Source organism: Lonchura striata, chromosome 2, assembly GCF_046129695.1.
Source record: "Lonchura striata isolate bLonStr1 chromosome 2, bLonStr1.mat, whole genome shotgun sequence".
Classification (NCBI taxonomy): Eukaryota; Metazoa; Chordata; class Aves; order Passeriformes; family Estrildidae; genus Lonchura; species Lonchura striata.
This window is the reverse complement of record NC_134604.1, coordinates 41862241-41888031: the sequence shown is the minus strand read 5'-3', so window position 1 is coordinate 41888031 and position 25791 is coordinate 41862241. Positions and strand designations below refer to the sequence as shown.

The 25791-nt window shown below is 37.8% G+C and overlaps 1 protein-coding gene across 1 annotated transcript in view; it reads left to right on the top strand.

Moving 5' to 3' along the window:
- Nucleotides 1-4953: 4953 nt before the first annotated feature.
- PGR (progesterone receptor) overlaps nucleotides 4954-25791 on the top strand; it is a 30148-nt gene continuing 9310 nt past the window's right edge. The window contains exons 1-4 of the mRNA XM_021529398.2: nucleotides 4954-6119; nucleotides 7347-7498; nucleotides 17552-17668; nucleotides 24949-25251. Coding sequence (XP_021385073.1) covers nucleotides 4954-6119; nucleotides 7347-7498; nucleotides 17552-17668; nucleotides 24949-25251 — 1738 coding nt within the window. The remainder of the gene's footprint in view (nucleotides 6120-7346; nucleotides 7499-17551; nucleotides 17669-24948; nucleotides 25252-25791) is intronic.

The window sequence follows — 25791 nt, the reverse complement described above, 5'->3', positions numbered from 1 at the left end:
CCTATCTCTCTGTTTGCCAATCCCTTTTGCATTTACAATATGTTTCAATACAACCTTGCATTTAGTAAACCAACAGTTTTGATAGCTTTTAGTAAATCTAATGGTCTAACTTAAGCTAACAAAACACCTGATAACAGACCACAGAGATTAATTACAGTGTGGCATGCCCTTGCTTAGAGGAAATGAAAGTATGCTTACTGTGCAGTTTCTGAAATTATGATTTTAAACAATGCAGTAGAGCACATTGATACTGCATTTTAAGGATTTAGGACTCTATTCATATGTCTTCATTTTGGCATCAACTCTGAACTGCCAAAAAACCATGGGTCTTTGAGTCCTTGAAATCAAAGAAGTCCTTTATGTCTTTAATAAGATACAAAGTGTCTGAAAAATGGTACCTACAGACATCTATGACTCTTACCTGACTATGGAAGCCTAATCACCAAGTTCAGATGTGAACAGTTACCATCAAATCACATTCCTGATGCTGAGTGCTTCCATGACTTAGTTGCTACTGCAAAATCATGATCTCTGAGAAGTGCATATTTAATATCTGCTGGCAGCCTAATGTAAGTGAAATTCAGCTTGCTAACTGGAAGTCTAAATTTTTACGGAATAGGGATGAAACTATTGAAAGAAATGTCTCAAAAAATTTTAACATAACATGAATGTGCTGTTATTTGCATGACAGTATTATGTTTTTATTGTATACACTACATGCTGGGGGCTTTTCATACAGTTGCAGAGGTTTTTGGGAGGGTTTTTTGTTTTTTTTTTTTATTTTTTTAATAAAAGTGTTACTTCTGTAGTAGAAGCAAAATCCTCAAAAATCCTCAATTCTCTCCTTATGCAAACTGCATTTAGTTTTGACCATGAGATCCTAGGCTGTTTGAAGCAGTCTCACCTCCTCTCTGTTTATAAGAAGTGAATCACATTTTTGGTTGTACTATGTCCTGAACAATGATAGCTCAAAATTGTGAGCCACTGATTAACTGAAAAAAAGGAAAACAGTATTTTTAACTTCTAAATTCTGTTCTCCAATAGGCTGTGCAGAGCAATGTTATAAGAAAGGTCTGTATGGACTAAGACACTAATTCAGTGTAAACAATCTATCATTTTCCAGATTTAAACACTAGCTCACTCACTGTTTATATGGAGCAATCTTGACATACAAATGGAACACTTTAGTCTGAGAAAAGGAACTTACATATTTTTGACCTTCAGCCCATAGTTCAAGATTTTTTAAAGAAAAAGCTATCACTGAAAAAGTCTGTGATTTTGATATTTATACTGTTTGAGGGGGCTGTGTACTTGTTTTGTTTGTCACACAACATTGTCATTTTATTTAAGCCAAAACCATTAGAAATATTTCAAAGGGTCTGTCAAAAAAATTTACTGTTTAAAAGTGTACAGTTGAATGGCTGAATGGTCAAACAAATGCTCAGAAACTACTTAAAAATTAAGTACAAATCTAAACCATTACAGTAGGAGTTCTCAGTACAATTCTATTGCTATTCTTGTTGACATTTTATACAAGAATCGCGCTGAAAAGCAAGACAGATGAGAAATTTTGTTCAGTGCAGCTTTTACTTATCCACAGTGCTTGAACAGAGCAAGAAAATAGACACAACTTATTTGAGCTCTTAGATACATTTTCACATTCTCACAGAATTTTAAAAAATGCAAGTGTATCAAACAAACTTTCCAATGTTTTATTTTTGGTTTCAAAATAGGTCTGTACATAAGTACTTTCAAACAGTTTGCTCTTTGAAAATTTTATATTCAGTATAATTAATATAAAAAACCGTAATTTTTAGGTCTGAATTAAAAATATCAGTTTCAATTTTAATGTCTTGCAAATAAAAACTAGCTATAGATAGACCATATGAAATCAGTTTTTCTTTAATGTTGATTGACATACAAATAAAGTGAATAAATGAAAATTAAGAAATTACAACAGTAGAGTTCTAAAAAAATTAAGAGGACATATTTTGAAATGTTCTTATTGAACTTCCAAATGATATGAAAATATCTAAGAGCAAAAGAAACTAATCACAGAACTCCTTGGGTTGGAAGGGACCTTAAAGACCACCTAATTCCAAATCTCCTCTCAGGGGAAGGGACACCATTCACTAGATCACATTGCTCAATGCACTTCCAGATATGGGCATGAGGGTTATGGACAGAATAATGTAAAGAAAATAGCACAAGCTTCCAGTGAAAGTTCATAGAAATCATGTGAAGCTAGTATAAATTAATGCCCACTCACTTAGGTCCAATGAATTTCTTAAGGATAAAGAACCCCAAATATTTTCCTTAAGCAATGACAACTCAGAACAATTACTGTTACCATTAAAGATTTGAGTAAATTTGTCAGGTCATAAAAATGAAATTAGGAAGCACAGCGGAAAACATGGACAATATTTAACTGCCAACATTTAGAAAAATAATGCAAATAGTAAATATTTATATTTCTGGTAAATATGTATATCTTTACAGTCTCATGGCCTTGTTGGTGTAGAATTTTAATGGACGAGTCATGAGCATCAGTGAGTGGAAACTGCTCAATGCTGTTTTCCTTTCAGGACCCTCTATTCAGGCCATCGATGGCTCTTTACCTCTCCTAGTCCAGAAACAGTAGGAAGGGGGGAAGTCACTGTAAGGAAACATGTCTTTGGAGCACACTTTTATAAAGATGCAGGCCATGAATGCTGTGTGCATATGGGGAAATGGAAATGAGAAAGCCAGGCAGTGGCAATAAAAAGGCATGGCAACCAGCTGACTAAACCTGCAACATCAGGGGAAAACTGAAACGAGCATGGAGATTAACTTCTCTCGCCTCCGAGAAAAGGCAGGTTTGGGAGAAGAGAGACATTTCATAGTATGTAAAACAGAAACTCATTAGTCACTGAAGCACTTCAAATTATTTTAATGTCATGTCCTTACAGAACTGGATAGAGCCCCTTAAATAGTTTTTTTAACGCTTTTTCCACTGATAGGTGAAAACATTTCCAACTCCTGGTACTTGCTGGCCAAATAGTTCTTTCCCATGCAACATCAACACAGTGAAACACTGCTGTGCAAGAAATACTCCTATACTCAACAAGTGTACTTGAAAGTACATCATTCTGTTGAACCTCCTAAATGTGTATAGAGGTGCTCACAATAACATCTGAGTTTTAAAATGGCACTTATTATCACATTGCCACAATTCTTTTGAATAACAAAGAAATAAATATTTTCTTCTCTTGTCTACTCTTAAAGGAATATAAAAGCAGAGTCCCAAAGCAGTCTATAAGCCAGTAGTGTTTTGACAAGAATAATGCAGAAAGTACACACCACACTGAATAAGGTTTGTGTGAAGCCACTGCTTCTATAAACTTGCCTTATATGATTTAATAAAACTAAAATAATTTCCAACAGTTAAGTTTCTCTTCCCGAGAAGCTGTCCTTTTCAGTTTGAAGATGTTTGGAAAGTAAAACAACAAAAGCAACTATTTTGTGATCACAGTTTTTTTGGACAGAAAATTGCTTCCTTTCAGAAAAGCATGTTAACACCTACAGGGCATAACCAAGCATTTAACAGCACACTTTGTTTATCAAAAAATATACTGATTCTACTTAAAGTCAGGAGGACTACTCCTACACCAATTTATCTTCTGTATCTTTCACCTCAGGTTTCCTTCCTGAGATTTCTATATAATGAAAAGTATACGAAAGGTTTCATTGGTTTTGAGATTTTTTTTTTTTTCCTCACATTAGTAGCTGTCTTATTAAGCTGAGCGGGCTCTGCCACAAAGCCAGCATTTTACACAAAATGCCAGCAATTAGCTGGTGACAGCTTCTTGGTCAGAAGTAACCTGGGCTGAATTGCAACCTGCTATATGTAGGCTAGCCAGCCAGTCCTTTTTAAATGTCCTCTCATTTCCCTGACAAAGAAATTAAAATTTAGAAGCAATGAATACAAGACTTTGTGCTTCTTAGTGTAAAGGGCGCTTTGACGTCATGTGATGTCACGCAAAGTACTTTACAATGCTTTGGTTTCTTTGCTACTGTGAAATGGATCCTTTATCAGGAGGGGTTTTGGAACAGAGCTTAATCACGAAAAACTACATTGAACGTCTGGAGGGGACAGTGAAAAACAGACAAAAGGGAGCCGCCACTGCAAATAAACAAAGCTTGTCTTTTTCTCTGCTCTCCAAAGCAGCGACCTAACCAGAGGCTGGTCCCCTCTGCTCAGCGCAGAGCCGCACTTCTTGGGATGGTGAAGCGAGAGGACAAAGCAGCGGCACAAGAGGTGGGGGAAAGGCATGAGAAGACAAGATGATCAGGAGAAGCCAAAAAACGCTGAACTAAGGCACAGGGCGCCGGACGCGATGGGAAAGGGATGCGGGTACGGCGAGCGATGGGAGGGGGACAGGCGGAGCGGAGGAGGAGCCGATGGAAGTGCCGCTGGAGCAGCAGCGGTTTCCAGAGGCAGCGCGGAGCGCTGGGACCGGGAGGCGGGAGCCCGCGCCTCGCAGCGCAGACCCTCGGTAAGGGACGGGGCTGCAGGCGAGGAGGGGCGGGGAGGGAGACACGGGCGAGGGGGCGTGGAGCCCGCGGCCAGCCCGCCCGGGCGGTGGGAAACAGTCGGGGGACGAGCGGAGCGCGGAGTCAGCCTGTCCGCCTCCGCCGGAGCCTGGCAGGCACCCTCCTTTCCTGCACGCCTCCCGCACACGCTCCCATCGTTTCCCCTCTCCAGGCTGCACCGCCCCCGTCCCGGCGGCGGGGGCCCGGGCAGAGCCGTCCCCCCGAGAGCGGCACCATGTGAGCAGGAGCCGCGCCGCCGCCGCAGCGGGCACGTCTAGGATGTGAAGAGCCGTCCGGCTGCTCGCACCCCGTCGCTGCCCGGCTGCCCGCGCTCCGTCGCTGCCGGAGATTCGCCGGCGTCCATCGCTGCCCCGGGCCAGCATGACCGAGGTGAAAGCCAAGGAGCCCAGAGCGCCTCCGCCTGCCACAGACGGGGCGGTCCTGCTGCAGGGTCAGCCCGGCCGAGATCCCTTCCGCGAGGAAGAAGAGTCAATCGACATCTCCCTGGACGGGCTGCTTTACCCCAAGAGCAGCGACGAGGAGGAGGACGAAGAGGAGGAGGAGGAAGGGGAGGAGGAGGAGGAAGAGCCGCAGCAGCAGCATCTGGGGCGGGAGGACGGCCGGGACTCTCTCTGCTACCAGCCAGGAAGCGGCTCCCTCTCGGTCAAGGACTGCCTGGACACCGTCCTGGACACCTTCCTGGCGCCCGCGGCTCATGCCAGCTCCACCGTGGCCGCGGCGCCCTGGTCTTTCTTCGAGGCGGAGGAGGCGCCCGACGGCCCGATGAGCAGCGGCCCGTCGCAGAAGGCGGCCGAAGCCGCCCCGGGGGATCCGAGCCCCTCGCAGCCCCCGCCGCGGCCCGCAGCGCTCTGGCCGCCCGGCGACGCCCTGGTCCCCGCCGCTAAACCGCGGCCGGCGGGGCCGGGGACCGGCGCGGAGGGTCCCGGCGCGGCGCCCAAGGGCGATGCCCCCGGCGTCGGGGCGCTGCCCGGCGGGTCCCGGGCAGGGGACCCGGGGCAGGAATACCTGCACGTGCCGCTGCTGCCGCTCAACTCGGCCTTCCTGGCCTCGCGCACGCGGCAGCTGCTGGACGGGGCGGAGTACGAGGGCGGCGCGGCGCCGCGCTGCTCGCCCCCCGCCCCGGACCTGCCGCCCTACGGCTTCCCGCCGCCCGACGCCAAGGACGGGCCCTTCGCCTACGGCGACATCCAGCCCGTCATGAAGATCAAGGAGGAGGGTCTCGGCCTCGCCGCCCGCTACCCGGGCGGCAGGGCCACCCCTGCGGCGGGCTGCCACGACTACCCGCAGGCTCCGCGGGCCGGGCAGGAGCCCTCGCTGGAGTGCGTCCTCTACAAGGCGGAGCCCACCCTGCTGGCCGGCGCCTACGGGCCGGCGGCGCCGCCCGACAGCCTGCCCTCCACCTCGGCCGCGCCGCCGGGGCTCTACCCGGCCCTGGCGCTGAACGGGCACCAGCCGCTGGGCTTCCCGGCCGCCGTGCTCAAGGAGGGCCTGCCCCAGCTCTGCCCGCCCTACCTCGGCTACGCGCGGTAAGGCGGGGGCGGCGGGGCGCTCGCTGAGGGACGGGACCGGGGGGGGCCGCACTGCGCGGCCGGAGAGCTGCGCGCCTCCTCCTGCTCCGGAGGGACGGGTGGGCGTGCCGCATCGCGGGGATGTTAAGGGGGTGCTGAGGAAGGGACAAGTTTCTCTCGTCGAGGGCCTCTTTGGGCTTTCAGGTAGCGCTCGCAGCCCCGTCCTCACTCCGTGCGCTGCCTGAGCACGCCGCGGTGTACCTGGCTTTGGGCGCAGTACCGCCCCGGGATGTTGGAGTGCTACCGCAGCGGGACTTCAGCGCCGCCCGATCCGGAGACAGTGCCCGGCCCCGGCGTGCGGCTCTTCTAACTTGTCCTCGCTTTCAGCGTTACCGTATTCATCAGTTCCTAAATATTTTCCAAAATAGTGTTCCCCATTTGAAAAATAACAACCCCCCCGCAAAAAAAAAAAAAAAAACCAAAAAAACCAAACCAGACCCAAAACCCAAAAAACCCCAAAAAACTCAACACCACAAAAAGCAGTTGATTTCACACGAAAAAGGAAACGAAAACACTTGTATATTGAATTGCTTGAATGAAATGGTGTACTATCATGCGGAGATGTGCGTTACCTAGAAATAGATGCAACTAAAGGTGCGTGCAATGTTGCAGTTGCAGTGGATATCCTTTCTTTTAATAAATGCAGTGGTTACCTAGATTAGTCTGCCTTGGAGACAAATTGGAAATGTCACTGATATCCCCATCAGACTTAGTTACTGCTGAGAACGCTGCAGCTGAATGGGGGGTGAAAAACTGATTATTAAAGATTTTTTTTAATTGAAATGAAATTTCATGTTTCCCATGTGAAAGAGGCCTTTGAAATTCAGTTGACATCTGTGTGATTCTGTCTCTGTACAGGAAAAATTAATCGTCACTATGACTCCACTCACAAGAGTTGTTGATTTGAGGAAGACGAACATTTTAACAGAGTGTCCTAGATGGTACCTTTTTTGCTAAATGTTTAAAATGCAACTTTCTGCTATTTTTTTTTTTTTTTGCAATACTTTCCTGTATTGCCATAGTAGAGACAAACTATTAAGCAGAAAGGCTTTAGTTTTTTTCATGTCTATATCTTGACTACAAATTTTAAAATGAAGTTTTTAATATAAGACTCCTTAATACAGGTAAGTAGTTAACTGCACTGAGATCGATCTTTCATTTCTTTTAATTCTTTTTCTTCTCAAGGCCAGATACGGAAACCAGCCAAAGTTCTCAGTTCAGTTTTGAATCACTACCCCAGAAGATTTGTCTCATCTGCGGTGATGAGGCTTCAGGTTGCCACTATGGAGTACTTACCTGTGGAAGTTGTAAAGTCTTCTTTAAAAGGGCAATGGAAGGTACTATAAGATGCCATTGTTCCTAGTTATCTGAAATAAGTCTTCTAAACACTAGGGCATGCTGTTTATTTATTGCTCATTTTTATAAATATTGTCACTGCAGTGAATTTTTGTTTTAACAACTGTTTAAATATTACAGTGGATATTGACAAAGTTCTCCTTGTGGTTTTTTTTTTTCTATTATTATTTGTTTTACTTTACTTTTCTGTTATTTATTATTTACTATTTATAAGTTAGTCTTTCCACATAGGCAGAGTTAAATAAAAAAATTTGTGCATTATACAACTTGTTTTGAAAAGTATAAATGGTGTTCAAAGGAAAATATTGTGGATATGAACTAATGATAAGCGGATAAGAATTTATTTTGACTTTGTTCTTTTTTGAAATCATGAAATTTTTCTTGTTTCAAGTTGCAAAGTTTTGGCTTCCTGGAAGTTATGGAAGTTTTTAAAATTTCACTGAACCTTTTCAAGTCATAGCAATAAATGTGTTTGACTTGTTCCAAATAGTCATTAAATTGCAAAGCCAAGCTTCGAGATTAATGAAATAGTAGCAATATCTATGTTTACTTTTTCATTTTGGATTCTATTATACACCTTGTCCACTGAGATTTTGAATACAAATACAAGAGCAAACTGTTTTATATGGTTCAACAGATAAAGCAGCAAAACAAATCCTTCTACTTTTTAGGCTTTGTCTCCTGTTTTGATTTTTATCTGATACTGCCAGAACTATGATATTCAAATTTCTGTTCCATGTATTCAACAAAACCATTGTTCTAATGGACAGGATTCCTTAAAACAAAAAACCTGCATCCTGTATTTTCTTGTTGTGATACATAGGTTTTTCCACTTTATAGAGTTTATATGAAAAGGGATATTTTGGAAAAGTAAAAGCTTAGCATAATAATATAATTAGATTTTTTGTTTCACTGTGCTGTTACTTTCTACTTTAAGCATATGCTCCTGTTTTTCCTTTAACATTAAAGCATGAGCATATGCATATGTTCTTCGTTTAACATTAAATATTTGCGAAGTGATATTGGTGGTCTAAGTGAACTTTTGAGCTAGTGCCACATTTATCCAATGCACTCAATGGATTTCATGAGAAAATTACTAGAAATATTTGTGTTAGGCTGCGAACCTCTTAAGTCACTTGCAGGAATACATTTAAGTTTCACTGTATCTGCTAGTTGGTCTCCTAGTTTGCCCTTACGTTTTTTTGGCTGGGTTTTTCTAATTCAGCCAGATATTCTTTTAAAAAATCAGAGAGCTGAAGTTTTAATTCTAAGCATAGTGTAATTTATGAGTACTGTATTTTAAAATAAATTTTATTTTCACTTTTTTACCTATATAATAATGTTGTAATATTTTCTTTGTAGTTTTTTCTGTCAATTTTAGATTTCTTCTTTTTTCTAATTTAGGACCCAGTTCTATTTGCAGTAGATGGACCTGCTCAAAAACATATTATATTACTATTCAGCAGAATTATTTTAATGAAAAATGTTATGAAGGAATAACTTGATACAAGGAACATCTTAAAGCTGTTTTCACAGTGTATATTTGCAGAGTCTTAACAGATTAACAATATAGAGTTATTTATATCCTTACCAGGTTATTTACAGACAAGAGGTCAATGCAGTTAGATAAACAAAAGTCTTAGGTTTTACATAGCATCTTCATAATTTTAATTTTTAAATGAATCCACTGACTGAGAGTCTGTTGAGGAAGTGTGTTTGGGTTTTCTAGTAAGGATTTTCAGAGAATGTTCAAGAATGTACATCAGAAACCTGACTGTAATCAGAAAAGATACAGGTTATTGAGTTTGATGGGAAGCAATGTCAGTGTAGGCATTGGCAAAACGAACAAATACAGCTGTACATGTTTTTGTGTAGAAAGTGGAAGACTACAGGGCGTTCCTTAGAGATGGACTGATGGACTAATTATTTTCATTGCAGTATACTATATAATTATCAGCACTGAAATAATCCTATTTATTGATGGATATTTAATTTTCTATGGACTTAAATCCTTCAAAAAATTCAATATCAGAAATAATGATGGGAAATTGCTCCTCTGTAAGAAGACACAGAGTATTTGTATTTTAAATGCAATAGAAAATAGTGTTTAAAATTCTTACTGGCAGTCGTATAAATTTGAAACATATTTCTTCCATGAAATGTCCCCCTACCCTTAATTTCTCTGAGCAGAAATTCCTTTTTTTTTTTTTAATTTTAGTGCTACTACAGATGTGGAATTTTTAATCATAATTTATGCAAATAAGATGTTAAATTTTGTGAGTAAAAATTCCTGGTGAAAACTCTACTTCATGTAATTTCCATACAGTAGTGTTCTTTATGAGAAATTAAAACATGATTTGAAATAGCTGGATTTTGCTATTTCATGGATTTTCTCTATCGTGAGAGGTTTTTTTGTATGTTATGAGGTTTTGTGCATAGGTAAAAAAGTACTTGATATAGGAGCTTTGCATTTGTTGGAAAAGGCTTATTTTCTATTTTAATTATTTGCGTAATCTGATATCATCTGAAATCAAACAGCCTATATATTTTTTATAATTTTTTTTTCACAGAAACTGCTCCATTCATACACTACTGATTTTACCTTCCCTGGTGTGAGAAGAATACTTTTTTGGTTAAATACATCCATTTGAATAAAATGAACTGCTCTGTTATCCAGAAAACTCCTTTTTTTTTTCCATATCTAGTCTTTTTGAAATAAAAGTGGATTATTTAAATTGTTCAGACTGAACAATGATTTAAAACTGTATATACTAATTATGATTTAATAATACATTTGAATTTAACTAATGCATACACATGCAACTTAATGAGGGGTCAGGGTTATGTGAGAATCACAAAGATTACTTAGAATGTTTCTTGGCACTGAATTCTAAAATATATGTGCACTGTAGATACTTTCTGTCTTTTGGATTCTTGGTTCCCCATATGTGGCTATATATATGAAAAGGCTGGTGTTGATACAATAAACATATATTTCTCAAGGCAAAATCTTAAAGCAAGTTAAACAAAAATGCAAGTCCTTTCTTTTGGAACCTGTAGTATAGCAGATATGTAAAAAAGTACTGCAAGTGAGGAGGAGAAAGGGGACAAAGATACTGGGTTGGTTTTACTTAGGGAACATTGATCTGCATTTAGAGGTTGTACATTTTCTGTTGGACTCTTACAAATAACTGTTAGTCTGTAGATTCACTTAATGTACAAAGAAATGACAAGGCTTTTAAAAAATATTTCAAAGATCTCCATTGAGTATAATGAAAACAATGAAAGTTACAGCTATTTATATTCAGTAAAGAAATTTGAAGAGACATAATTGGATTCACTGTGCTCATGGGGTAGGGCTGTTCCTGTGTCATTGAGATGAGAGTGATGACCTTTTTGGAGATAAAAATCAAAAAAATTCAGAAATAATATTCAAAATGCTTTAAAATATGTATAATTACTATATTTGTAAGCTAATTTATTCTTGATGACCAGGTATTGTTTAACTGCTACCATATATCTCATTCATGGTAATAGAAAATAGAGGAGAATATTTCTAACATTAGGAGAATAAAGATTAAGAGACAAACTTTTACTTTCCAATGATTAAATTGCCAAAAAAGTCATTAGTGATGTCTTACAAAGATTCCATAATGTGAAATGATGTAGGGCAGCTATGATCAAAATGCTTATGGAATGCCACAATAAAATGTTTTTTTCTTGAGAGGAACCCAGTGTTCAAAGTTTTGGGATTCTGGTCCTGTTGCTAACACAGGGTTTCTTGGTAGCCTGCATTATTTCCTCCTTGTTGAAAGTGTCTCTTTTGCAGTAGTTTTACTAATGAAAATTTTGAATTATCTATATCCTGCAAAAAAAATTCAAGTGTTGTTTTTCCTATAATAAAGCCTCATTTCTTATTTCTATTCTCTATTTATATTTGCACTTTGCTTACATGGTTGATCTCTAAGGAAAAGTAGTTGTCCAAACCCAGCTTATGAGACCAACATGATTACATGATATTACAGCACATCAGTCAGAAAGTGACTCTTGGTTTGTTTAAATACCTGGGAACATGTTACAAACTGATCAAGTGATTGTAGAACATTTGTCTAGTTTTAATATGTGCTTCAAGGTCTGGGTAACTGACCTTAAACTCTGTTGCATCAATGGCATCAGGGAACAAGCTCATGCACATGTAGCAGATAACATTTAACTGACTACGTGTGAACTTTCCTTCCTTCTGAGATCTGAATTTGGTAAACTGACAGAAAGTAAGATTTCCATGAGAGTTTTCACTGTCTGTATGGTGAGGTTTTGTGGAGTATCTATCTGATGATGAGCTACACCTACACAGTAAGAGAGCTGATCACAACTTCAACCAAACTTTCTGATAAAGTTTATCTGACCTTATCAGTGTTATGATAAGCAGTTTTGTGATGGCAGTGTGATTCACTATGTGCATAATGCAATACTATGTATGAGGAAAAGTGTTTATCTAAACAGTTATGCTTTTCCCTAGCTTAAAGAATCTAAAATGGTATGGCATGCCAAGTATTAAAAAAATGCCAACCACTAGTAGAAAATCCTCTTTGAGAAGAGAGGAATAATAGTGTAGACACCCTTTTAGCTGGAAACTTGATGAAACGGGTGTTGAAATTTCCTTTTTCTCCTAACTCTGAAGGGTTTTCTAATTCTTAATCAAACTGTTCAGTCAGGATCTTGGGATCAGAATTTGGTATGTACTATAAATCTGATGATGATGAAATGTTCATGAAGAGTAGAAAACATGCAAACACACAAAGCATACACATGGCAAGCTGAGAGGTAAAAATGCTTTTCACTCAATAAACAGATTTGATGTTATTGAAGTTCTTTTATTTTACACATGGCCAAAATGTGCTAAAGTACAGTAAGCTAGGTGTATTTTCAAATTCAATGTACAAAATTGCTTTGATGAGGAGCCTAAAATACAGATGGAAAATGTCACTTTGTGAGTTTAAAGAATTTGCATCATGAAAATGAAAAAAATCTGCATTGATACATAATGATATATCTTCATTGTACTTCTGACTTCAAAAGGATTTGTTGTCCAGCAGTTTGACAAACTGCAGTTTGATGAATTGATTTATATGAAGCACAATATTGAAGTGAGCTGAGGTGTCATCTGTTCTGGTGCTTTGACTCTGGAGCTAATGCTGGGCTTCCTACTGCTCTAACTGTGACTTTACCACTGTTTTCCTAATAAACGTGGCTTAGTACATAATCAGCTGCAGAAATGTCAGTTACTAAAATTTTTAGTTTAACTTTTAATGTAGTATTTTATAAGCAGTGCCATATATTATTCTAAACATATTTTCAGGGGATTAGAAGCCATTTCAGGTAGTGTAAAACTGCTTGCATTAAAGAGCTCCAGGAACTAACTGCTCAGGCTTGCAGTCACCCTCTTCTAACTTCCCATGTGCACAATGTGAGCAACCTGAACTGCTAACCTTAAGTTCATTTTATGGTGAATGGAGAGAAAGTACAAATTTTAGGAGGAAATACACTAATATTCTACAAGTACATATTTCTAATATATACTTGTGATGAAAATAGCAGTACTCTTGACAGTAACTATTTCTCAGTACTGGGCATAAAGGAGTGTCAGGTGACTATGTACATGGTCTGCATTTGGTGATATGAGTCCTACCCACATCACCAAGGTAGCTAATATAGTTTTGTAGTATATAAAAGAAATATAATAAGCACATAAAATACTAATTTCATATTGCTTAAGTATTATATATAAGGTATTGTAGATATCATTAAAATTTTTCACATATAAAAATCATACTTATTTAAAGTTCTAGAATATTTATAAATTATATTACATAAGTATATAAATTAATTATTTATAGTAAAACTGTTCTCTGCTAAAAGTAGATTTGATGGTGGATTCAATGGTGTCTGTCACCTTAAATTGTGTATTTGTTCCACAGTATTCATGATGTACCACTAGCAGTGTTTTAATAGATATCTACATTTTAGAATCTAATTGATCAAATATATTAAAATTATTCTAAGGTGTTTCAATCAAAAGGCAGCAATATCTGAGTGTTTTGCATATTACTTTTTTTTGCTACTAATATTTCTGGGTTTTTCCACCTTTATTGCTCGTATAGTGGATGACCCAGTCCCACTGTTTCAGTTGTAGGAAAGTCAAGGAATATAAGAAAATATACAAGAAACAATTTATCATGGCAATGTGCTGTGATAATTCCACTAAAATAAGAATGATAGGATGACTGAAATGCAAATATAGAATCTTATCTTGATAGAAGAATCAAGGAATCTGGAGAACAACTGATGCTTTAGTGCTTCATACCTCTGAAATAGCTGGTATGTTTCTAAAGGTTTTGTGTTCAAATCCCATGTTCTGTATTTGTAAGGAACAGACCCCCTAATGACAAATATGCTGACACTTCCATCATTTTACATATTTATATCCCTGATGTAGTTAATTACTTAAAAATTATGACTAAGGAACATGATGCCATAAAAAGGACTGGAAATAGTGATTTGTAGATGCTGCCATATCCTCCTGAAGGGGTATTAGCTGTGGGAAGTTTTTCCTATTGTCAGTTCCCTTATTTGGACTCCAAGACTATATGTTTCAAGGTGTTGTAGTGGTAAACAGTATAGGCAAACCAATTGAAAATCAATATGAAACAGCATTCCTAATTTTGCAGTTCATTATAGTTTCCATTAATTATGAGTTAATCTTGTTCCATTTTGTTTTTCTGTGGTTTTCATTTTGTTTTCTTTCTTTTTCTTGTTGGAAATGATGGAACAGACAGGGAAATATAAAAAAAGATTAAAAAACAGGATTTGTAACTTCTGACTCTGTCTAGAAGCGAGTCAAAACAAGATAGCTACATTTAATTGTTCTATTTTTGTAGATATAATTTAAAAATTATATTCTCTTTGGAGGAGTGATTTTGGAAGGAAAAAAAATAGTATTGCAGGATTCACAGCAAAAGGCAGCAAGATTTTGAGATCAGTATATTTAGTCTATTAGACTCAGTCAAAGATGTTATAAACAATCATTTTTATTGCTTTCACTATGAATTAAATTATTATAAAGAAAGAAATTCTTCATTATTTCAGTTAGATTCCAGGATGGAACATATTCACAAGTTCCTCTGCTTTCCACTCTTTGTCCCCTTTGGTCCACTGAATCCTTAATTCTTTGCTGAGGAGCAGGTCTTTCTTTATATATAGCCTATTTATATAGGCTACAGAGTGGAAGTCGCAAAACCTACTTAAGAGCTGGAAGTGAGAATTTTACTTCAATGGGCCAAGAGGGAAATGCAAATCTTTATCAAAAGATCATGCATGGTAAAGTCTGTGATGGATATGGGTTTTGGTTAAGTAGTTGGAGTCAGAAGTCTCACTTCAGGGACTTTTTTCTATTTTTATAGAAAACACAGAGAAATAAAATCAATTATAAATTAAAACCTCAACAGCGTTATCTGAAGTGTGTGGAATCTTGGAGACTAATAGCATGGGATGGCATGCAGGGGCATGGAGACTGTGTAGTATAGATTCCTAGTTCTTCTTGACTTAAAAAAGCCACATGCTGAGAGGTAAATTCAACCCACATTTTCTGTTTTGTGCTTTGAGACAGTGTAAATAAAAGAGTGTTACATTTAGATCTAGACTAAATTCTATATAATTTTACTTTCCATTTTACCAAGGATGGAGCTAGGCATTGGCACCATTAACTTTTTTTTAGGTGTACAGGTGAATTAGTTTTCCATTTAAAAAAGTTTAAATCCATGTTTATTGTTAGCTTCCACAGTTCTATTGTGGTTTTCGTTTTGGTTGTGTTTTTCCCTATTGATTTAATTGGTACTTTTTCAAAAGTTTGTAAGATGTAGAACATGCTTTTAGAAAATTATTGAGCAAAACCTTGAGGTGAGCCTTCAGGAAGCAGAGTCGATGTTGGGAGACATTTAGCAGTAAAATAATTTACAAAGAGATGCAATAGATATCTGCAAACTTTAGACAGAAATCTAAAACTGTACTAAATAAAACACCATTATGTGGTTTTGCAAAGATTGATGGTTTTATACAAAAACATTGGCAGTTTAAAGAGATACAGGGAGGCAGAATCACATTTGGGAGGGAGAAAAAAGAGTTGATATAGTACTCTTCTTTGCAGATAGAAGGAACTAAGAGTTTGCAAGAGTTTTGTGATTAAAGTCAAAATTCTTTACAGATAAAACTGAAAACTACCAAACAATTGAACTTAACGTGTTTTCCAAATAAGTTGCAGCTGAGTCAAAAAGAGTGGAATACATTTTGGGACAGAAGGTGTCAGGGAGAGGTGGAGTTGAGATGAGTGGAATGAAAAACTCACACAAAGGTGATAGGATATGACAGGATATGACTGTGGTTTCTTAAAAGCCTTAAAAACAAGGAAGATGTTATAACAGTAAGTATCAAGAAGTGCCTGAGTTTTTGTCACCATAATTCCCTGAGAGAATTGGGTTGGTAGACTTTTGGCTTTTAAGCAAATTTTACTGTGCCTAAATTCTAGTAACAGATTTCATTTCTGACCTGGTATACACTGGGCAGAAACACTGTTTAATCCTGTTTAATCTGAAACTTCAGAACATATGAACATGGAAGTGTAGTTTTCATAACTGTGATTCCGTTACTATATGTTTTGTAAATGTGAAAAATGTTCTTCAGTCTTAGATTTATAATGAGCAGGACAAGGTTTTTATGGAGTCAGACTATCTTGTGAAGAATTAACATTCCCTGGAAAAGAGGTCCAGAAGAAATCTCCTTTCAGGGGACCAAAGAAAAGAGGTCCAGAAGAAATCTCATTTCAGGAGACCAAAGAAAAACCCCAAAACAAGAAAAGCACAAAGAAAACTTTATCTGTACTTAAGCATTCCTTTCTAAATGAGCTGTGCATTAAAGCAATAGAATGCCATGGAGCTGAGAAAATACTCATGGATTTTAATTAAATTTATGGAGTTTTTACATTGTTGTTGCTTATCAGAAGACTGAATGTTTTTTGTAGCTCATAAAGGCAAAGAAATACATAGAAAAACTGCAAGTAATCCCAAGGAAGAATTGTTCAAAGTAAGTGTTTTGCTTACTGGTCTGCTGCCAATAGCAAGATGGATTTTTATTAATTTGTCTGCTTTTGATAATGTTTCCTGTGAGGAGGAGTCCAGGATTAGAATTAATGGGACAAAGTAAATGAGAATTTCTTCTGATTAAAACATTACTAAGGTCGTTTTTGTTGCCAGGCAATGTGTGTGGCAACTGTTTTTGTTTACCTGTAGTTAAAAAAAAGTTGTTATGAAAAGGAATTTCAGACAATTGGGTATCTTTCACTAAAATTAAGAATTAAACTATTTATCTTTTAAAATGGTAGCACAGAAGCAAATGCAGAATTAAGCAATAGACTTAGCTAATCTAAACCACAGAGTTACAGCCTACTTCTATTTGTCCTTTTTAACTGTGTTGGTCAGCTGGTATTTCAGCAAGTTTAGTACCAAAATACTTCTCCATCAGAGGCTTTTTGCTTTGCGTAAAGGGCTTTTTTTGCACACTACCCCAACTTCTTAATTCTATTTGCTGTCAGAAACTCCGCATCAATCCAAGCAAAATGTACTTAAGTTCTAAAACAGGATCAATAACTTCACAGGAAAATAAGTTTTGAAGAAACAATTGGTCTGTCTTTGTGCTTGATTTACTTAAGAAATATTATTAGTATAATAATTTAAGCATAAGTTCATGCTGCCTGCTAATTATTTTAGAATTTCATAGATGAAGAGTTTTGCCCTTAGACCAAATAAAGCATCATATTCAAATAGTATCATGATTGGTCAAAAGCTAGCATAAAATGAAGGTGTTCTTTAATGGTTCAAGTACACTTTTTTGAATCTTCAGTTATTTTTGCAACATTTATACACAGAAATAATTTTGTCATGTTAGAAAACATAGTGTTCACCCTGTTTTTCTCTTCCCTGCAGGGCAGCACAACTATTTATGTGCTGGAAGAAATGACTGCATAGTCGATAAAATCCGTAGGAAGAACTGCCCAGCATGTCGCTTGAGGAAGTGCTGTCAAGCTGGTATGGTCCTGGGAGGTGAGCTGTTTTTCAAGTGGATTTATAAAAATAGGTCATCAAATACACTACCTTCAGTCTGTTGAGGTTAAACAACAGTACTTTGATAGTGTAAAAGAAAAACCACATTCAAATGTTATTTTTGGAAGAATTACTTAAATCTGGAAACCCTGACAAAACACCTTTCTGTAGGAATCACTGTGTACATTTACATTCATTTTTTTGAAGAGAAAGGAATTATGTCTTGGGTGTGTATTTATTAATAATTTTGGATCAGGTAATTTGATATTGGTAAAAATAGGTAGATTGAAATTGACACTAGAGTTAGGAATCAGTACTGTGCTCTTCTAATTTATGTTATACCCTTCATAATTGCTTTGAATACATGTCATCAAAATTGTATCCTTCTGTTCTACCAGAGAGGGCCAGGCAGTGGTTGCACCAATACTGCAGGTTTTGCATATTAGGTGCTGGGAAATCTCATCTTTGTATTAGTTCTTTCTGTAACAGATTTGGGGATCTTTATGTATCATTAAACGAAATTGAGCACTTTGCCTTTGAAAACCTACAGGGGGAAAATGGTGTATGATCAGGTAGTCACATGGCAAGTTTTGATGTGCTTACAGGCAGGAATGATGCTTATTTTTTCTGTGGTTTTTTTTTTTTTTTTTTTTTTTTTTTCCCTATTTTGGATCAGCACAAAGCTTGAAAATATGTGGCTAAGACTATAAGAAATCTTAATGGTCATATAAAAGTGATAGAAAGAAAACTCCCTTCATAATGGGAGTTAAAAAAAAGGGGGAAGGACAAAAACCTGTATTATTTCCAATTTAATCTATTTTAGCCCATCAAAGCCATCTGTCTGTCTCCTCGCTCAACCCTACATTCCCTCCCCTACATTTAAGTATTGTTTTTTATCCCTGAAGGAAGAGCTGGCACTATATACTGTACATAATTTCATTATCTTGCTGATCAGCATTCATTGATAATGTAAAACGTGTATAGTTCTCAGACTGATAGTCTGGTTGCACAGCTCTGTGTTTCCAGCTCCTGTAAACTGAATGCAAGCTCCATGGAGCTGGAGTACTCAGCACACACGGGCTTTGTGCCACTCTTACATGGTCAGTCAGTGGCACCTCTCAGTTAAAAAAAATAAAAGGAGCTGACAAGCACATTGGTGCCACTGGGCTGAGGGGAGAGGGACAAAAGGAGAACATGTCCTTTGGATCCTTCTCAGATTGAAGTGGTGTTTTAAGACTAAAGTAGCAGTGCAGTAGAGAAATAGTATTACTACAAAGGCAGAACCTAAAGCCCTGTTTGCCCAGCTTTGGAAGAGGAGAAAGCCAAGGAAGCAGAGGTCCTGAGTAGGCTGTGGAAAATACAGAGTAAGAATGAAGACTCAGGAAGAGGAGTTGGCAGATGTAGTGCCTGCCTTTTAAACTTTGGGAGAACATGCAAGGTTTGATCAATTTGACCTCTAAAATATACACCTGTCTAAGGCAGGTGGCTTAGACTAGATGATCTTTAGATTCCCTTCCAATCCAAACCAATTTTTGATTCTAATGGGTGTAACACAGATAAAAATTCATTCCTGACTGTGAATTTTGCACAGCTAGGAGTTTGATTATGAGCTAACCGAAATTTTCATTTATGATACCCTGCATAACACCAATAACTAAACTCTGTGTGTTTCAATGTCACAGGCAGCAGTTTCAACAAGCAGAAGAGTGTGAGATGACTCACTATCATTGTCTAGTCCTTTTGCTTCAGCATTGTCTGCATAGTAATAGGAAAAGTTGCCAGCAGGCTTGACTTCATCCTACACTTGGTGTGCATTTATGGATGCTATTTTCCCTAGTGTTTTTTAATATATACATTTTTCTCTGGGTGTAGGTACTAGGAACAGGAAACAGTTGGACACTTTTGCCAGCAATGTTAATCAGATGATATGTCCTCATGAGTGTATCCTCATAATAAGATGTTACATCCTCCTACAAAACCTGAGGATAAAAGTGCTCTGACTTTTATTTTATTACAATCAGGTAATTAGGAGAGTAAAATCTTCATCTTTCTCGTCACCTTTTTGGATCACCTTCTTTTTCTCAGCTGTTACAAAGCAAGTGTAAATATTTTCTTTGTATTTAATGCTAGATTTTTGTACCTAGCCAGTTTGTTGTGTTGCTTAGTCATCTCCTAAGTATATCTAATCAAAATTGTTGCCCATTTTTTTAGAAGCCTGTGCAGTCTAGTTTCTCTAGTTCTTAGAGGGACATTGCATTTCATCAGATCTCTGCCCTGATATCCCCATCTACACCGTCCTCTGGAAAGGAGTAATCTGACAGCAAATAGAAAGCAGAAAAAAGGAAATATTGAGTGGAGTTGTGATTGTGGCACCTCTGGTTTTTTTATCAGCTGCTTCATGTTAAGTGCCTCAGGTGCTCTTAGTTATGTCAACAGTTCTGGGGGGGATTAGGAAACTAATTGTTTTATGCAGGCTGAAATGGAGTGCTTAGTACTGAAAGAAGAAGAAAAGACAAATGTAGACCTAAAATGAGGAAAACTGGAGTGAAATTAAACTATTTGTAAATGAGGATTTAAAATTCAAACTACAAACAAAATCTCAAGATAGACTGTTAACCATAACACTCTTTCTATGGTTATATTGTTGCCCTTCTTCCTTTTGCTTATCTGCCATTTCTTATAATTCTTTTGTTGTATCACATGAGCAATATTTCCTGTCCATGACTTGATGTGCTGAGCAACGTAATATGATTAATATTGGAGTGTTACAGGGCTTAGATAATTTTCCCAAGGGCATCAGTGATCAAAGGGCTGGGAAGCCTGCCATATGAGGAAAGGGTAAACATGAACCAGAAGTGTGCCCAGGTGGCCAAGAAGGCAAATGGCATCCTGGCCTATATCAAGAATTGTGTTACAACCAGGATTAGGGCAGTGATTGATTGTCCCTCTGTACTCAGCACTGGTGAGACCACACCTCGAGTGCTGTGTCCAGCTCTGGGCCCCTTACTACAAGAAAGACATTGAGGGGCTGGAGCATGTCCAGAGAAGGGCAACAGAGTTGTGGAAGGGTTTGGAGCATAAATCCTATGATGAGCAGCTGAGGGAGCCAGGGGTGTTTAGCTGTGAGAAAAGGAGGTTCAGGAGAGACCTTCTTACTCTCTACAGATGCCTGAAAGGAGGTTGTAGCAAGATGGGGGTTGGCATCTTCTCCCAGGGATCATGGGACAGTATGATATGACATGTTATCAAGCTGTGCCAAGGGAGATTCAGCTTAGACATCAGGAGCAAATTTTTCACAGATAGGGTTGTTAAGCTTTGGAATGTGCTGCCCAGAGATGGGATTGTGGTGTCACCATCCCTGGAGGTGTTTGAAGAAGGACTGGGCATGGCACTTAGTGGTCTAGTTAACAAGGTGGGAATGCATTGGAGGTTGGACTTGTGGTCTTGGAGGTCTTTTCCAACCTAAAAGAGTCTGTGATTCTATGATTCTATGAAGTGGGTTTGTTCAGCCTTGAGAAAAGAAGGCCTAGGGGACACCTTATCACTGGTTTCCAGTATTTAAGGGTGACTGCAAAGAAGATGAAACTCCCTTTTTACAAGCAGTCACATGGAAAAGACAAGGGATAATGAGTACAAGTTACTCCTAGGCAGATTCTGATTGGACACAAGAGGAAAATATTCCACAATGAGAAGAATCGGCCATGGACATATCGCCCAAGATTAGTGGTGGACTCATCACTGTTGAACACTTTTAAGATTCATCTGGACAAGGTGCTGGGTCACCTTGTCTAACTGTGATTTTGCCAAGGAAGGTTGGACTGATTAGTCCTTGAGGTTCTTCCCATCCTGGAATTCTGTGATTCTGTGATAAAAGCCCATATGCAAATTTCCAATTTTTGGAATAAAGTACATGCTTAGAGACATCCTTGAGTATTTTAAATTAATTGGAACTGGCAATACTTAAATCTGTTCTTGTGTTTGCAACTTTTTTAGGTCAAGATTTTTTGTGCATTTTGTGATTTCTGCCATTTAGACCTTACATAGATATATTTTTGTTCTTTTCTCTCTGATACGTAGTTTCTTAATGCTGGCCTTGAGTTAAATGTAGACCTGCTGTATTGCTTAATTAACATGAGAAACACTAAGATTTTACATGATATTATTGATAAGGTTACAAAAATTACAATATTAATTAAATTAAACTTGCTTCTTAGGGAAGTACACGTCTTTCATTGAATGCCACTGAGTGGCAACCATATAGATGAAAGTGTAATAGTTTATTATATGAATAACTGTTCAATTTTTCAATCCTAAATTCAAAGAAATTTCAAACCCCTGAAATATTTTAAAAGTAATTTCAAGTCGGTTGTAAGTAAACTAAAGAATAGCAACCAATGTCTTCAGTAATTTATTTCCCTGTATGGACTGTTTCTTGATCTATAGAAGGAAAGTATCAATAAAAACATACATTTCATAGTACTATATTTGTCATTTTCTGTGAAAGTATTAATTGTCTTTGGGTTTTATAACCTCATAACTTGAGACATTAATCTATCCCCTTTCTAATCTTAAACCTAATAGGATAGCAGGCAGCTGGATCAGGTCCTGGAATAAACAAATACTCAACTCTTATTTATTATGAATGAATCTGTAATTTTCCCAGGCTGATTATCACAGATTCCTTGTTCAGCTGTATTGCTAAATTACTGTGTCCTTCATTGTTTCAATCAGCTTTCAATCAGCAGTGGTTACATGCAGAAAAAGGTGAATTAATTTTCCAGGTCATATTTTCTGAGGGAGGATCAAAGGGTTTATTAAAACCAATATGTGTTACTTCTGTTTTGCTACTTTTCCTATGTTGTATACACCCCATTAAGGTGTACACGGCTTGTTTCTCTACATAAAACGCAGGAGCATAGTGACCTTAAAGTAAGGGCCATTGTGTTCTGTCAAAAATAATACATCATTGATGCTTTTCACCTCATTACAGCGTAAGGAGAAGGGATGTTAGACTTCTACTAGAAACCCAGTCCTTTTAATATAAAAGTAATGTCAGTAATGTCTGATTGTCTGTATGATTCTGTATACCTAGTTAAAAAAACTATTGAAATACAGAATTAGGTAGTAAGGAGAAAACAATAATTTATATGATAGTTGGATTAAACAGATTTTTAAAATGTTTTTAGGTACATGTAGAACACAAACACTATAAACATGCTATTTATAGTAATCAGGGGTAGGGGAACAGTGAGTATCAAGAAACTGCTTGAGTGGTTAGCTGTCTTAAAGTGAGGTAATGAAAATGTTATGAAAAAAGCGTGTGTTGTCTAAATACGCACAGACATATAGTATTAAGAAGTCTATATTACAGTATTAAGAAAAGTAGTTATCAGACTGGATTAGTATTATTTACCCATTATGGGGCTACGTGGAGACATTTACTTATCTTACAGCACAAACTTACTTTCTTTGTAAACAGCAAATGAAAAACTAAGCTATTGTCAAATCTTCATTGTTTTCCTTATGTCCTTAAGAGTGTTTATTAATTTGATGTAGTCTCCTTTTTGTAGATGGGAAAGTTTGCTTCAAGTTATTAATAGTCACCTCTCCTGTAGATAGGTAACAAGTGGAGTTGTTTTACAGGTGGCTGTTAAGCAACATAATTAGCAATAAACACACGAGTAGTTCTACAAATCAGTGTGATATTAATTCTGATACATTTAGTCACTTGGAAACATGGGTACTTATTAACTATTAACATTTCCATGTGATAAGCATTCTGTTTGGTTTCTTTCTTTACTTGCTCTCTGAACTGTAAAAGTATCTGAAGCCATTATTTCTGAAAATACCTGAAATCATTATTTATGAACTATCAAATGCATTGTTACTTCTGTTTTCCTTCATGCCTACACAATACTTAGTGGGAAATTCCCAGCATGTCTGTGACTTATGCACATGTTTGTTATGATAAAAACTGGCTCTAGGTCTTTTGGCATAATAAATTGTCTATTCTTTAGTGGGTTTTTGTTTTGCTGTTTTTTTCCTTGGTTCAGCTGTAACATAAGATGTTACATGTTTGGTTCTTCACTAAGAAATCTCAAATTAGAAATATCTTTATTATTATCACAAGTGATAAAATGAGCACATGATTGTTGGGGCACTTGATACTAAACTAATTAAACCTGCAGTTAAGTTAGTGGAGAATATGACCCCTGAATGTCACTGCATGATGGGTGTTACTGTTTTTGCCATTGCTCCTATGTCTATTTCTGTCCCCCTGTCATGTAAATCAGACCGTAAGTGTCAGTATCTTCATTGCATTTTTTGACACTTTTCTCCCTAAGATAAACTTGTTTGACAGAACTAAAAATCTAGCAGGGTTTTCATCACCTTTGAGGATCTACTTAAAGCAAATATGTTCCATGTAGTCACCTCTGCATGGATTTGCCTTTTTATTGAAACTGGTAATATGTCACTGAGACACCTCTGAAGGCTTGATTTTCTGTGTCTGTTGGGTGCACTGCCAGACTGTTTCCATGAAAGAAATTTGAAGAATTGCTACCTAAACCTGTATATTTCTGTAGCCATACCACGTGTGTCTGTGCTTATTTTGGGAAGGCAGTTCAGCTATTAATTTGTTTTAGTTAATGTTGTTCATACCACTGCAGTATGTAAATAGCAATTAAAAATACCGAGGAAGGGAAATGATGCTTTAGGAATTGAAATATCTTCAACGTCTTCTAAACATTTACAGTATTTGTCAGTCTTTCACTCATCCCCCTAGGCACCAAAATAGGATTCAGCCATGAGACTGAAATGCTCTTAGGGAACTGGAGGAAAGGAGTTTATGTGTGTAGTAATTAATTACTAACAATTTTGGTTTTGAATATAAGGGAGTAAAAGAAGCAGTATCTTTAATTGACATTAAATAGAAACTGGATTGTAGAGCCAGCTGGCTCAGCTGTTGGCATATGACAGAACAGTGGGAATTGAACCAGAAAACACTTTTGAGGTTACTGTAACCTAGAATTCATGGCAATAATTTTAATGGGTGAGTGCTGTTCATCCCTTAGTGAAGGGAGCAGGATACAGAGGGAGAAGCTCAAAAGAATTTTCCATTATCATTTTTCATTTACACAAATAGTCAAAAAATAGAAAACTTATTCTGAATACAGTTGTAGTTTCCTTGTATAGATTAAAAGTGCAATCCAACACTAGTGGAAAATACTAATGTTCTTGGTTAACTCTTTCTCTAACAGATCAACAATTTTCTTTTTCAGGTCGAAAATTGAAAAAGTTTAACAAAATCAAGGTTGTGAGAACGTTAGATGTTGCACTCCAGCAGCCAGCAGCACTTCAAGATGAAAGCCAGTCTCTAACCCAAAGGCTGTCCTTTTCTCCAAATCAAGAAATACAGTTTGTTCCCCCAATGATAAGTGTTCTACGAGGCATTGAGCCAGAAGTTGTCTATGCTGGTTATGACAATACAAAACCTGAAACACCAAGTTCCTTGCTGACCAGTCTGAATCATCTTTGTGAGAGGCAACTTCTTTGTGTAGTCAAGTGGTCTAAATTACTACCAGGTAATATAATTTCTTATATGTAGTGAATTGTAGTAAAGCAAATACTTCATGAAAGGAGCAGTCTAAAGAGAATATTATTGACTGCCTGTTCATTCTTTTCAAATCTCAAAATGATTAAGCTTTCACTTATCAGATAATATAACTAATCAAATATATTTTAATAGGGAAGCACATTTGAAAGAATACATCTAAATATTTATATTCACTCCAAGAAAGCACAGGAGCTCAGCAGTTCCTGTATGTGATTGTTATTGCAACCTTTCTACCCAGCCCGTCTTACTCTATTATTTATTCATTTGATATAAAAAGGTTGTGTATCTGCTTACTCTTTATTCTTATTACTAAAGTGAATTTTTGAAAGTAACAAAGAAGAATTTTTATAAATAATACCAATTAGAACTGAGCAGCTCACAAACAGACTGGTAATGAGAAGTAACTGAATTTATGAAGATCCACAATTGGATAAAAAAAACATCCATGTTATGTATGTATGTGTGCTGTATCATGATAGGGATCATCATGGTCATCCTGGGATATATA